Consider the following 15,674-nt stretch of genomic DNA (forward strand, 5'->3'; position numbering starts at 1 on the left):
CTTGGCAGGTCCCCGGACTCGCACACGCTAAGTGGACATTCGCACGCCGGAGATCATCGCCATCAGTGTCTCGTGCATGCCGTCGTGTTTAATGTTCAGTGTTCACCGTCACGCTCCATCGTTCACCTGTGCCATCACCATCTTCAGTGTTAGTGCGTCGTGACAACAGTTTGTAGTGTGGATTATCGTCGAGTGTGAACGGCTCTGTGTTTGTCTTTATGTGTCTACTGTTTTATTACCCACCGTTATGTCACATCTGTGTATTCTTTCTGTTGTTTATTTCTCTACTCTATGACTGAAGAGTGGCGTACCATGCTGCTGACAGCCTGCCTGTTTGTACGGGTTTGAAAATAACAATAAAGAAAAAAAAAACAGCGTCCAGGAGAAACTACAGCATCTTACATTCAAGACGTCTTGGAGCTGTGTAAAATAGTGGATCCTCGAATGAAGGAGGAAGATAATGTTGCACACCTCATGAAGGATGTTGCTGAGGACATGTATCAAGCCCTACTCTTGAATGTGGTTTCGAAAGTAGGCGACTTCATAAAATGGTGCCAGTATATCGAGACAATGCAACAAAAAAGAATTACACGCAAGACATTTGAATGGCTTCCAAACGTCGCATCGATGTCTGTGATGGAGGAAGAATCTGATTTCACAAGCGTCCTTCGTCAGATAGTGAGAGAGGAAGTTCATCAGGCACTAGGATTGCACGGCGAACAAAAAATCGAGGGGCTTCAAGAGGTCATAAGGGAGGAAGTGGAACAGACATTGAACCCAATCTCTCGTCCTTCATTTCTCTTTAAAACAGTAAAAAAAGTCGAGACCAAGGTGAAGGTACATTCCTACAGTGCCACATGAGGAACCTGTTTGGACACCAAGGAAGACTGATGTCTGGAGGACCCAGGATAACCAACCAGTATGTTTCCACTGCGGACGACCGGGACATGTGGTGCGCTATTTCGAGAAAGGCGGCGGTTATTTGATGACGCCCGCGCCAGAAGACAGCAGACCGATCTTAGCCGACGCCAGCTCCGGGACGACGAAGATGAACAAGAAGATGTGGGTGCAGGACGACATAGGTCACCATCGCCGCATGCTAGCCGCTGGAAAGGACGCTCCCCAACACGCCGATCAAGGTCTCCATCGCTGTTAAGAAGCTCCAGCCGATCACCTAGCCGCCGCAACCTGGAGAACTAAAGGGTGCGACCTTCCTTGGAGGTGAGGCTGCCGAAGGGAAAAATCCACCGCCGTCGATCACTAGAAAAAGGTAGGAAACTACGTCAATATCTTCATGGATGGCCAACCAGCCCAAGATCTTCTGGACTCTGGAGCATCATATTCAGTCATTTCGGAGAAGTACCGTCGCCAATTGCACAAAACCGTATTCGTCAACATCAAAACATCTCTGCTGAAGATGGCTAATGGGAAATATGTAAAACCTACAGGAAGATGTGTCATTCGTGTGGGTATAAGTGGCCATACACAGCCATTAGAATTCGTTGTCTTACAAGAGTCTAGTCATGACGTCATTCTCGGATGGAACTTTTAGAAAGCGTCTCAAGCAATTATAGATTGTGGTCATTCGAAGATTATGCTAGACGAGATGAGATACTGTGGACAGGAAGATGCGCATCCGAGTGTGTGGAGACTGTGTGTGCTGGATGAAGTGATCATTCCTGCAGTCAGCGCTAGAAAGGTAACTGTCATGTTGATGAGAGAGCACCTACAGACATGCATCAACCCATTGATCTTGTAGTGGAATGTAAGAGAAGCATACCACTGAAGAATAACTTGGTCTTCCTAGCCTCTGGCACCTCGTTTACGAATGAATTCCGTGAATTGTGAATAGTTAACTGTCGCAGAGAACCTCAGATCCTTCCAAGACGCATGTGCATAGCAAACGCTGAGCCGTTAATTGAAGAACAGCTGAGCGTCATAGAAACCTCCCATGCCGAGTCTGTGGGCGAAATTAGCGCTACCACTACGAGACAAGATATTCTAGCTCGACTATCACCAGATCTCACTAAGGAACAACAGAAGAAGCTACTTGGCATTCTTCAAGAGTTCTCTGAATGCTTCAATCCACAGGTGAAGAGCAGATTAGACAAATCGATGGTGAAGCACCGGATTAGCACTGGAGACCATCAACCAATAAGCCAGTTAGCATACTGTGTGTCAGCAACGGATCGTCGAATAATTCGCGACGAGGTAGAGAAAATGAAGAAGAATGACATCATTCAGCCTTCGCAGAGCCCATGCTCGTCACCAGTGGTTCTCGTCAGGAAGAAGGATGGCAGTTGGCGCTTTTGTGTTGATTACAGAAAGCTTAACAAGATAACTAAAAAGGACATTTACCCTTTTCCACGAATTGATGATACACTAGATTGTCTGAAAAGGGCTAAGTTATTCTCAACCATGGACATGTATTTGAGATACTGGCAAATCGAAGTAGATGAGGCTGATCGTGAGGAAACTGCATTTATCACCCCTGAGGGCCTGTATGAGTTTAAGGTAATGCCGTTTGATTTGTGTAATACACCAGCATCTTTTGAACGAATGATGGATAATCTTCTAAGGCACCTAGAGTGGACAATGTGCCTTTGTTATTTAGATGACAATACAGTGTTCTCAGAGACATTTGATGAACACATAAAAAGACTGAGGGCCATTCTTAAGGGTCTCCAACAAGCTGGACTAAGCCAACAAGCCAGACTGAAATTTAATCCATTAAAGTGTCTCTTTGGAGCAAGAGAAATGAAAATACTTGGACACCTTGTATCAAACAAAGGTGTGCGGTCAGATCCAGAAAAGGTGAGAGCTATAACGGAATTTCCTATTCTTAAAAGTATTAGAGATGTGAGAAGCTTCCTTGGATTGTGTTCTTATTACCGTCGTTTATCAAAGACTTTTGTATCAACGCCAGGCCAAAGATTCTTTCGATGTGCTGCGAAAAGCTCTGACGACGGACCCTGTACTTGGTCTGTATGATGAGAGAGCACCTACAGAACTACATACAGATGCCAGTGGGTATGGGATCGGTGCTGTTCTGATGCAGATTTCGGATAGAAAAGAGAACGTTATAGCCTATGATTCTAGGACACTTACAAAAGCCGAGAGAAACTACTCAACTACAGAAAGAGTATGTCTTGCTGTGATCCGGGGCATGTGCAGATTTCGACAGTATCTCTGTGGAAGGCCATTCACAGTTGTTACAGACCATCATCCGCCTTGTTGGTTGGCAGGTCTTAAGGATCCAACAGGGCGACTCGTCAGGTGGGCACTACGTCTTCAAGAGTATGACTTTACCATAGTGTACAAAAGTGTGAGAAAACACTAAGATGCTGACTGTCTCTCAAGAAACATTGTGCAAGACCATCAAGTCTTTGTTGAAGATAGTGACTGTCTCGCTGCACTCCAGGATCTCTCTGCTCAGCAGAAGAAGGACTCCAAGATATCTCAAATTATGCTTGCCTTAAATCGGTCAGAGGATGTGAAGGACAATTTTAGGTAGTTAATGGATTACTTTGCAAGAAAAACTTTGATCCGTTTGGAAAGAGGTGGCTATCAGTGATTCCTAAACAGATGCGCTTAGATGTTCTACAGAAATTCCGTGACACACCTGAGGCCGGACATTTAGGATTTATTAAGTAAGACATACGATACGATCCGCAAGAGATTTTTCTGGCCAGGTTTATTTAGGAGTGTCCGTCACTACGTGTCGCACTGTCGAGAGTGCCAGAGGAAAAAGGCAGTTCCTCAGAAACCCCCTGGCCGACTCATACCAATTCCACCAGTCGAAACGCCTTTCCAGCGTATTGGGATTGACATCCTTGGACGATTTCCGACGACTGCTATTGACATTAGATGGATTATTGTTTGCACTGGTTATCTGACGCGCTATGCCATTACAAAAGCCGTGAAAACAGCCGAAGCATTCGAGGTAGCCAAATTCATCGTAGAAGACATTGTATTAAAACACAGTGCCCCAAGGTCGTTAATTACGAATGGAGATAAAGTTTTTCAATCGAATCTTGTGACCGAGATAAACCGTCGGTGCACTATTACTCACCACATGACGACTGCCTACCATCCACAAACTAGTGGGCTTACTGAACTCGTTAATAAGACCTTGGCCGACATGCTATCAGTGTTCGTCAATGTTAAGCAGAGCAACTGGGTCATACTGTAACTCGTTCTCTGGAAGGTCCTCTGCAGGTGAAGTGCAACATAACTCTGATCGAGAGCATCATGCATTATCATCTCGCTCCTCAGAACTTTTCACTTACAGAGGGTTAAAGTTACTTTTCTTCAACGTAACATCATAGAAGCGGAAATTTTGACGGGAAATGACACAGGCGAGTGAGTGTTCATACCCTGAATCTCACTTATTCCTGTCAATTCACGATTTCGCTTTAAACATGTACAATTCGTCGTAAGCTTGTGTTATGCCATGACCATAAACAAAGTACTAGGTCAGACGCTGTGTTTTGTGGGTATTGGCCTTATTGTCAGCTGGTTTTTCATCGCCAGCTCTATGTGACTCTCTCCTGTCTTAGTCAAGCAAACAACCTCTACGTTCATGTCTCGTATCATATTACTTCAAACAGTGAATAAATCGAAGCCTTGCCGCGCGTAGTGGCCGCGCGGTTTGAGGCGCCATGTCACAGATTGCGCGTCCCCTCCCGTCGGAGGTTCGAGTCCTCCCTCGAGCATGGGTGTGTATGTGTTGTTCTTAGCATAAGTTAGTTTAAGTAGTGTGTAAGTCTAGTGACCGATCACCTCAGAATTTTGGTCCCTTAGGAATTCACACACATTTGAACATTGAATCCTTATGAGACAAAAATGAATTCCACACGTACGAAGTATTGGGCACAGATGTAAATGAATACCCAAGAAATGTTGGGTTTCTCAGCTAGTATTACATAAAGGTCCTCACGGTTTTCGACTTAAACTATAATATCCACTTTAATACCATATACATATGAGGTAAAATATTTCATTCACCTTTCATTGCCAGTCTTCAAATTACACGTTGTATGGACGTTTTCAACTGTGATTCAGTTTCAATACATTAGAAAATCTTTAGAAGTAGTATGGCCACGTCTGAATTCAGTCGTTTACTACTTAACTCTTGAAAATGAAGAAACTCAGTCCTTATAAGCCTTCATCAATCTTGGACGAATTGCCACTACCGATTTTGAAAATAGTAGGAAAGATTAACCCTATAATATTTATGGTGAACCAGTATTCCATTTCAACAACTTTTGCAAAACTTGTACGACTGCTATAAAAAGCTGAATAAAGAACTATTCTGCATATCGAGTTCATTTTCAACTTACACGCATTAACATAAGAAATACAAAATGTCGCTGATATCTAAGTCATATTTGTGGTAGGACGAGAAAATTTCACCTGTGACCACAGAGTAGAATGTCAGTACACACAGCTGTATTTTAGCTCTGTTTAATGTAGTATAGCCTAGATCCTAGAGCAGTGCAATAGAATTACAAGAAAATACCAATCCAGGAAACATTACTCGCGCGCTGATTGCATTTGGTGTCCATGGACGTACCGTGTTTGAGGTGTTATTGCAGGTAAAGCTGGCTGCAAATCTGGATCCCGTCTGCGAAGTGAGGCTACCCACTGGTCGGCTGGCATTCTATTGAACCCAGATGGCGCTTCACTTTTCTGTGTAGAGGTGTTTGAAGTATGACCTGTTTGAAGTCAGAGTACACCAACAAAGGACTTGTAACGAATTGTTACATAAACATATAAAAGAGTTATGTTCTATGCAAGTCAGAAAATTACAGTACTTTCATTTAAACAATGTTCCTGTTTCTTTATTTATTACATACTAGGTACGTTCAGTAAGTAAAGCAACTTACTTTTTTTCTGAAAGCAGTTTGGTTTTATTCGGGATTCGAAACCACTCTTTTGGCTCAAAACCCTATTTTTTACCTAATCTCCTTTCAATGCGATAATATTACGCCACCCTACTGGTAGGGTCTGTATACTCTGTATGCTCCAATGGTACTACTCCATCACTGACTGAGGGTATCTTTCCAGACAGCTTAAAATATGCCATTGTCAGGCCTCTCTACAAAAGAGGGGAAACCACAGATGTCAATAATTACCAGCCAGTATCCTTGCTTACAGCATTTTCAAAAATCTTTGAGAAAGTAATGAACTCAAGAGTGGTCAGCCATCTCAACAGTAATGGGATACTTAGTAAATCACAGTTCGGATTTCAGAAACGCTGTTCCACTGAGACTGCAATATACAATTTCCCTGTCCACATAATAAAGACTTAAATAGTAAAATGTCACCAGTAGGAATATTCTGTGACTTATCCAAAGCATTTGATTGTGTGAACCATGATATTATGTTGGAGAAATTACAATTCTATGGTATGAACGGAACTGCAGACGAGTGGTTTAAGTCATATCTACAGAACAGGAAGCAAAAAGTCTCTTTATATGCTTCAAGTAATTCAAAGGAGTTTGCCACTTCATCTAACTGGGGTGAAATTACATTAGGTGTTCCACAAGGTTCGATCATGGGTCCCCTCCTGTTCTTGATATATGTGAATGACCTCCCTTCTTATGTGAAACAAGATGCTGAACTGACACTGTTTGCTGATGATACAAGCATAATTATTAATCCAGTAAGAGAAAGTCTGATAGAGATTGATACAAATAAGGTCTTTGGAAAAGTTATTAATTGGTTTTCTGTGAATGGGTTTGCTCTGAACTTTGAGAAAACACAGTATATCCAATTTTCTGTTGCAAAAAAGTATAATTCCTTCAATAAACATAACACATCAAAAGAAATCAGTAGCGAGGCTAGAGCATACTAAGTTTCTGGGTGTACATATAGATGAAAATCTTAATTCGAAAAGCCATATTTTGGACCTCCTAAAGCGACTAGGTTCAGCAACTTTTGCAATCAGAATAATTGCCAATTTTGAGGATGTAGAAATTAGTAAGCTACTTTGCATACTTCCACTCTCTGATGTCATGCGAATTAATATTCTGGGGCAACTCAACACTTAGGCAAAAAGTATTCACTGCTAAAAGAAAGTAGTTAGAATAATATGTGGGGTTCACAGTCGCACATCTTGCAGGAATCTGTTTAAAAGGTTAGGAATTCTTACAACTGCTTCACAGTACATTTACTCAGCAATGAAATTTTTTCTCAACAACATGGACCAGTTTAAAATCAACAGCGACATTCATGATTACAATACCAGAAAAAAGAAAGACCGACACTATCCTTTACTTAACCTATCTTTGGCACAGAAAGGGGTAAAATGTGCTGCTTTAAAACTTTTTGATAAATTACCAGAGGAAATAAAATGTCTGACAGACAGTAGTAATAGTTTCAAAAACAAATTGAAATCATACCTCCTTGACAACTCCTTCTATACCATAGATGAATACTTGAATATGAGTAAAGAAATCTGGGGATATAATATATGCAATTTGTGCCATTTAAGAGAATGGGATAGATAATAGAAATATTTAGGTTTAACACTATAATGTAAAAAAAAAAAGAAAAAAATGTTTCCTATGCGCATTTCTAAAGCATTTGACCCGTTCCACATAATAACGGTTATCCGTGCTATTGATCAGTGGTACACGTAACTAACTGGTGTGCGTTAGGACCAACGTCTTGCTGTATCAATAACCTCCACATGATCCACTTATTGCTTCCTGTGGAGTGCATCCTTCATTGAGCCATAAATGGAAGTTCTTTATGGTCTTCGATTGGGTGACGAGAAACACAGCGGGCACAAACCTCTGAGTACCCCAAATGGTGGACTACTGTGTCAGCACTACCAACAGAGACGTTCAGTTGAGTAGCAAGGTATTTGATGTGATCCGTCGATAACATCGAATGAGAATGTCTGCGTGTTCTCACAATGTAGGAGTCACAGATGTGTGCGGCCGGCCGGTATGCGGGAGATGGGACAGGTTTGCGATGATGAAAGACGTCAAGCCTAACAAGTCACCGTACCTTAGTCGCTGGCAGGTCTCCTTAGGCATACTGCAACAACCTGTGAGCATCTGCAATGCTCTGGTTTTCCGCCAAAAGAAACTCAGTGACAGATTCCTGCTTGGAACGCGACTCAGTTACCGATACAGTTTAGAAGGTTGCGTACAGGGGCGCCATCTATCGGAACCTCATGAACTAAAGGGACTGAAGCGGGGTTATTCCACAATGTCCCACAACAAATTCCAAATTTTATCAGCTGAAATTGGCCGAAAAAAAGTGTCGTACTGCTTATCTAACGCCCCTCGTATGTTACAACTTATTAAAGTAAATAAAGAAAGAGAACGATAATCCTCTTAGAATGAGCTTTTCTGTCTCACTACAACGGATTAGCTAGAGCCAAATAAGGGAGACGAATGAAACAAAAATTGCCATAATTAAAAATTTGTACTCATTTCTCTGTCACCTGTAGTACCTTAAATGCATCCTTATACTGAGCTGAAAATGAACATTTCTGTCAAAATATGTTCAGATTCGATTTTTTCCCACTGTTGTATTTTCTGACATGCTTTGCAAAAGAAAACGACAGCCTTCCAGTTTTCCAAGAAATGGATTTGTATGTGACAGTCGTGTGGTAACTTATATGATAAGTAACTTTCTATATTTGAAGCTATCCAGAGCAAAGTACTAGAATAGCACGTCAGAAACAAGATGTAGGCATTTTCAGCACGTTAGTCCAATAAAAACATGCACAATGGAGTGACAGCACTAGGTGACTTTCGTAAAATTACCTAGAAACAGTATCAACGTGCCTGGATATGAAACGAGCAGCAGCACACGGCATGGTATGACGGCTGTGGCTGTTAATCCTATAAAGCCAGCTGCACTGTGACGTGAAGTGAGCTTCGGAAACAGCACGTTTGACATTGCTAACACCAGTGGAAGGAAGGTAGCATCATTCAATAGGTAATGCGTTTCTAGGAGAGTAACTGCTTTCCCAAGTACTCGTACTGCGAAAACCAAGGAAAGGAGACTGTGAACACAGTTTTGTAGAGAAATAGCAGAGAACTGCAGTTTTAGGGACTAAGACACACTCCCTGAAAAGAAAGCAACAGTAACGAAAAGAAGGCACAGAGCAGTAGCCTGAGAGAGAACAAAAAGCAAGGTTTAGAGTATGACGACCCACTGACGTTAAAGCCATTAGAGACAGCGCAGTAAATCATTAAGAAAAGAATGGGGGTGAGAAATGATCGTGGCCTACTTGAGAACCCTGTCTCGGCATTTACGTAAAGGGAAACCAGCTAAAACTTAGACCAGGATGGCCGGAAAGGGGCTTGAGTTAAGGTTATTCACTGCGCCACATTACCCATTCAACATGCATTGAAAGCAAAGATCAACAGCTTCCTGTTACTCGTTACGGTTTTCCATGACTAAGAAATATGTAGAGGGAGCAATGCAACTAAGAAGTGTCACAAAGAGTGGTAGAGTACTAATTTCCGAGAAGTAGTTTTGAGTCCGCAGCTCGTGGTCGTGAGGTAGCGTTCTCGCTTCCCGCGCCCGCGTTCCCGGGTTCGATTCCCGGCGGGGTTAGGGATTTTCTCTGCCTCGTGATGACTGGGTGTTGTGTGATTTCCTTAAGTTAGTTCGGTTTAAGTAGTTCTAAGTCCTAGGGGACTGATGACCATAGCTATTCAGTCCCATAGTGCTCAGAGCCATTTGAACCATTTTTTAGTACTTTTGATCCTTGCAGTGGTGCAGTGAGTGGGTGAAATTCATTGTGTTGCAATAACTCACAAGCTTGACAATGTTTGAAGCGGTGATGAGACACAGAGGTACGTATGTGCACTGATAAGCCAAAACATTAAGACCATTTGTTTATTAGCGTGTTGGTCCACCTGTAGATCGCAGTACACCGCGGACTCAGAGTGTCACAGTTCGACATGACTTGGTAGGTATCTTGATGGATGTATCGACAGATGTCTGTCTACAGGTAACACAGTTCCTACAAACAACGGATTGGTGGTTCTTGGGCGTGGAGCTGATGCTCGACTACATACCAAATATTTTCCATCAGGTTGAGATCAAGCAAATTTGCCGGTCAAGTTACGTTGCTACAAGAACAGTTACAGAGCTCGAAGATATCGTCGCCGTCAGTGAAGACATCAAACAAGAAGCATTACAGGTTTTCCATAACAATGTTGACGCACACCATTCCTTCCAGCGTGTGCTCGATTACTATCACAGATCCCGTGGAATCCCAGATGAATGTCCCCCATAGGATAACACATCCTCCAGCGGCCTGCAAGCATGGCCCATTGCTTGCTTCGTGCATACTAGGTGCCACAAGATAGTATGATTCATCCGACCAGTCGGCAAGTTTCCAATGATCCACGGTCTAATTTCGAAGATAACTTGCCCGCAGTAATCATAAATGACGATGTTGTTGGATCAACATGGGAAGACGTAGGAGTCGTCTACTGCAGAACCCCATGTTCAGCAATGTGCGCACAGCAGTGTGCTCCGAAGGACTTGAGCCTGCATCATCACCGTACTCTGTAGTCTGCCACAGATCGTCGGCTATCGTGACGTATAGAGCGAGCACGCCTCCAGCCATCATGTTCCATGATGTGGCGTAGACTGCCGACACTGCATCATCTACTCGTGGCTTCACCATTCTTCAACCACTTTTCATATTTGCTAATAACAGTACCATACAACCAAGGGGCTAGCTCCGTTGTTTCCAAGATGCTCGTTTCCAGGCGACTTTCCATAACAATTTGCCTTTTCTCAAAATCACTTACGTCACTGCATTTCTCCATTGCGATTCATATTGTCGCTAGAATAATTCTCCATTCGTCTCTGCTCTAATTATGCAGGGTTATTCGTAAGTAAACACGGGGTTTCAGAAGACATACAGAAAATATACACATATGAGTGGAGAGAGCATTTTCCCAAGATTTACATTCACATTACAGATGCGCAATATGGGCATAGTTTGTGACAAGGCAAACGTCAATGCGTGCAGTGCATTGAAGTTGCTGCTGCCGCTGCTACTTGGGAAGGTGCAATGGCAGCAGTCCTCCCTGGAGACCTGTTCAGTGGGTTGCGTATCTGCAGGCGTAAACAAATTAGATACAACAATACGGAGTGGATGGTTTACGAGTATCTACACTGACGGAGAAAAACCGCAACACCAAGGAGCTGTGCTACATACACTACTGGCAATTAAAATTGCTACACCACGAAGATGCCGTGCTACAGACGCGAAATTTGTCCGACAGGAAGAAGATGCTGTGGTATGCAAATGGTTAGCTTTTCAGAGCATTCACACAAGGCTGGCGGCGGTGGCGACACCTACAACGTGCTGACATGAGGAAAGTTTCCAACCGACTTCTCATACACAAAACTGCAGCTGACCGGCGTTGCCTGGTGAAACATTGTTGTGATGCCTCGTGTAAGAAGGAGAAATGCGTACCATCACGTTTGCGACTATGATAAAGGTCGGATTGTAGCCTATCGCGATTGCGGTTTATCGTATCGCGACATTGCTGCTCGCGTTGGTCGAGATCCAATGACTGTTAGCAGAATATGGAATCGGTGGGTTCAGGAGGATAATACGAAACGTCGTGCTGGATCCCAACGGCCTTGTATCACTAGCAGTCGAGATGACAGGCATCTTATCTGCATGGCTATAACGGATCGTGCAGCCACGTCTCGATCCCTGAGTCAACAGACGGGGATGTTTCCAAGACAACAACCATCTGCACGAACAGTTCGACGACGTTTGCAGCAGCATGGACTATCAGAACGGAGACCATGGCTTCGGTTACCCTCGACGCTTCATCACAAACAGAGACAGGAGTGCCTGCGATGGTGTACTCAACGACGAACCTGGGTGCACGAATGGCAAAATGTCATTTATTCGGATGAATCCAGGTTCTGTTTACAGCATCATGATGGTCGCATTCGTGTTTGGCGATATCGTGGTGAACGCACATTGGAAGCGTGTTTTCGTCATCGCCATACTGGCGTACCACCCGGCGTGATGGTATGGGGTGCCATTGGTTACACGTCTCGGTCACCTCTTGTTCGCATTGACGGCACTTTGAACAGTGGACGTTACATTTCAGATGTCTTACGGCCCTTGGCTCTACGCTTCATTCGATCCCTGCGAAACCTTACATTTCAGCAGGATAATGCACGACCGCATGTTGCAGGTCCTGTACGGGCCTTTATGGATACAGAAAATGTTCGACTTCTGCCCTGGCCAGCACATTCTCCAGATCTCTCACCAATTGAAAGCGTCTGGTCAATGGTGGCCGAGCAACTGGCTCGTCACAATACGCCAGTCACTACTCTTGATGAACTGTGGTATCGTGTTGAAGCTGCATGGGCAGCTGTACCTGTACACGCTATCTAAGCTCTGTTTGACTCAATGCCCAGGCGTATCAAGGCCGTTATTACGGACAGAGGTGGTTGTTCTGGGTACTGATGTCTCAGGTTCTATGTACCCTAATTGCGTGAAAATGTAACCACATGTCAGTTCTAGTATAACATATCTGTCCAATGAATACCCGTTTATCATCTGCATTTCTTCTTGGTGTACCAATTTTAATGGCCAGTAGTGTAAAAGTAAGTTGGTAGGCCTGTTGCTCGACGCGCTGAACCTATACCTGGAGTTGTGGTCTCGGGTGCGATTTCGTATGACAGCGAGCACTCTTGTTGTTATCCCACGCACCCAGAATGCAAAACTGTACGGCAATGTACGTTAATTATATTTTGGTGTTACGATTGTTTCCCTCATTTTATGTTCTGATTTGCCTATCCCCTGACACTGCACTCTGCACTCTGCAACTACTCCACGGCATGTTTACTAACCGAAAGTTGGATAGATGCTCTGAATGCGTCATTTTATTGTGATTCTTTTAGATGTACGGAGGTTCTAGGGAAATAACTCTGTATACTTTCCTTACTGCGTCACATAAATGCGTCATTCTACATCTGCATCTACACTTCGCAAACCACGGTGAAGTGCATTGCAGAGGGCACGTCTCCTTCTACTAGCTATTAGCGCTTTTCCCCTTTCCATCCATTGTGGAGCAAGAGAAGAACGATTGCTCAAATGCCTGTGTACATGATGTAACAAGTCTAATACTGTCTTCGCAATCTGTATGGGAGTGATAAGTAGGGGGTTGTAACATATTCCTCGATTCATCACTGTAAGTTGGTTCTAGAAACTTTCCAAATAGGTTTTCACAGGATAGTTTGCGTCCATCGTCAAACGTCTGCCAGTTCAGTCTCCTTTGTGGATTGAATGCATTTCCCTAGTATGCTGCTAGCGAAGAGCGCAGCGCGCTGCCTGCTTTACCTAGCCTGTGTGATCGGTCCATTTCATTTCATACCCCTATACACTGTTACATCCAGGTGTTTGCATGAGATGACCGATTCCAACTGTGACTATTTTATATGATAGTAATAGAAAACTAAGTTTTTTTTTCCTTTTTTTGAAGTGCACAATGTTTCATTTCGCACATTTTAAAAGCTTATCAATATCTCAATTAGAAGTGCAATGTATCTAATTTTCTTTCTTAACAATTATTTCTTAGTACAACCTAGCCTGCAACACCCTTACAAGTTTTCAGACTGTTTCTCACCACCCTGTAGAACAACAAACTTGTTTATGCATCCTCGATTCCTTCTCACGCAGCGAGTTTCCAGGTGACGAAAGGAAAGGATCCTACGTGGTTGCCGCCATCGAACTGTGAGTAAATCAGGTACAGAATGGAAAATTAAGTAAGTGTCTAGTATATAATGCATTCAATATGATCTGCCCTCTGATTAAATACATTTTCATTATCATATATCAGTCACAATGGAATGCATTTTAGTAAATGTGCAATTAATTACTTGCGAAAGACAGCACATTTTGTTTAAACATGGCTTACCTTTTTCAACAGCATTAAGTAAATGGGACATTCGAGTAGCTTTAATGGCTACATTAAAGTCAATAGAAAGGAACCACGATGGTACTATTTGACTTTTAGTATATTTTTCTTTGGGTTGTAGCAAACAAAGGAAGCGATGAGAAACAAAGGGTAGATGCGAGAAACAAACCGGCATTCAGAGTATCCATCATATTCACCCAACAAAATACTGTCATCCAAAATCTTTTCAAGAGAAACCCAAATAATGATGTATAAAACTATAATCAGACCAATATTACTCCATGGGGCAGAAACATGGGAAACAGATAAGAATACAGAGAGAAGATTAAATGTTTAAAAAAAAACATGTGAAAAATATTTGGACCAATTTTTGAGGCAGGAGAATGGCAAAGAAGAGAGACCAGGGAGCTCAAAGAAATAAATAATTAACCAAATGTTGTTGCGGAAACCAAGACAAGGAGACTGAGATGAGCCGCTCACGTCCATTGAGGAGAGGAGGGATAAAGATTGAGAGACGTATTAGAGAAGAAACTCGAAAGACGTTGACCCTTAGGTGAATAGAAAGTGCCCAAGGATCTTCAGGAGCAGGGGAAAAAGCTGCCAAGGACAGAACGCTGTGGAGGAGGCTACTTGATGAGGTCAATAGCCGACTGTAGTTTGTCGGGCCAAGAAAGTAAGAGTACAGTAAGAAAGTGTGACGTCATTTTGTAGACTGAATGTACTGACCTAATAACGATATTGTATTCACGGCATGTTTAGAAGGCTGAGTAATAAGAGTAGCTTCTTTTAAGTGAAATATATACGAATTTTAGAGTCAGATCAATTACGGAATTGAGAGTGCTCCAAGTGGTATAATTCAACGCATAGATTCTAACGTGGTCTTAAACAATATACAGTGCTTGGCGGAAGAGCAATGGGAACATCGCGCAATAAAAGCCACATAATAATAACGATGTCCGAATAGGGAATAAAATCCAGGCACTAGTAAACTTTGTCGATGATAAGCCGTGGTTTCATCAGTATGTCTGATAACAAAGGAAAAAAAAACGAACGCCGTTCGAACATGCATTAAAGGCTCAACGTCACCAACCGGCCGCCGTGTCATCCTCAGACCTTCTGAGTTAAATAAGATTGAAGTTATCCAATCAGGACGCTGCAATTGCAAATTCAAGAGGCCCGCCAGATACAATTTGTGTCAGTTATTCTCATGCCATAGATGATATCGCACGAGGCTGTAGAGCCTTTGGCTCGGGTTCTATTCTTTCTACTATCCCTTGCCCAATTTTTGTATCTCTCTCCTTTTTGGTTTTGGAAAACCAAAGGAAGAACATGTTTGGCGACACTGTCTGTTGCGAGCCGCTTGAATTTGCACGCTCAACGTCCTGACTGGCTAACCCCAACGCTAATTAACTTGGATACGTCGCAACGTATCGAATGTTTTCCAGCATAACCTACCCTACAACACCCTTCCAAGCTTTCCAGACTATTTCTCACCACCCTGTGCCGTTGTATGACAAGGTGTAAAATACAAAATTCATTTCATAATCCAGAGAATTATATCGTCAGTCCTCAAAACTGCATGCAATGATGGTTTCCTTGATGTCTTCGTTCCATGGTTTTACTAGATTTTCTCCAAGTAAGATGGCAACGGAAATATGGCGAAATGTTTGTTCATAGCTAGAGTAGTAAGCACATCGCCACGGTTCTTATTTTAAGGCTTCTTACAGCTTCATT

At 42.8% G+C, this 15,674-nt stretch overlaps 1 protein-coding gene across 3 annotated transcripts in view; it reads right to left on the reverse strand.

The window, feature by feature from the left end:
• LOC126297437 (katanin p60 ATPase-containing subunit A-like 1) overlaps positions 1 to 15,674 on the reverse strand; it is a 223,111-nt gene that overhangs the window by 60,959 nt on the left and 146,478 nt on the right. For all 3 annotated transcript variants that reach the window (XM_049988279.1, XM_049988280.1, XM_049988281.1), the window contains one exon: positions 5,576 to 5,717. In XM_049988279.1, the coding sequence (XP_049844236.1) occupies positions 5,576 to 5,717 (142 nt within the window). The remainder of the gene's footprint in view (positions 1 to 5,575; positions 5,718 to 15,674) is intronic.

This window comes from Schistocerca gregaria, chromosome X, assembly GCF_023897955.1.
Source record: "Schistocerca gregaria isolate iqSchGreg1 chromosome X, iqSchGreg1.2, whole genome shotgun sequence".
Taxonomy (NCBI): Eukaryota; Metazoa; Arthropoda; class Insecta; order Orthoptera; family Acrididae; genus Schistocerca; species Schistocerca gregaria.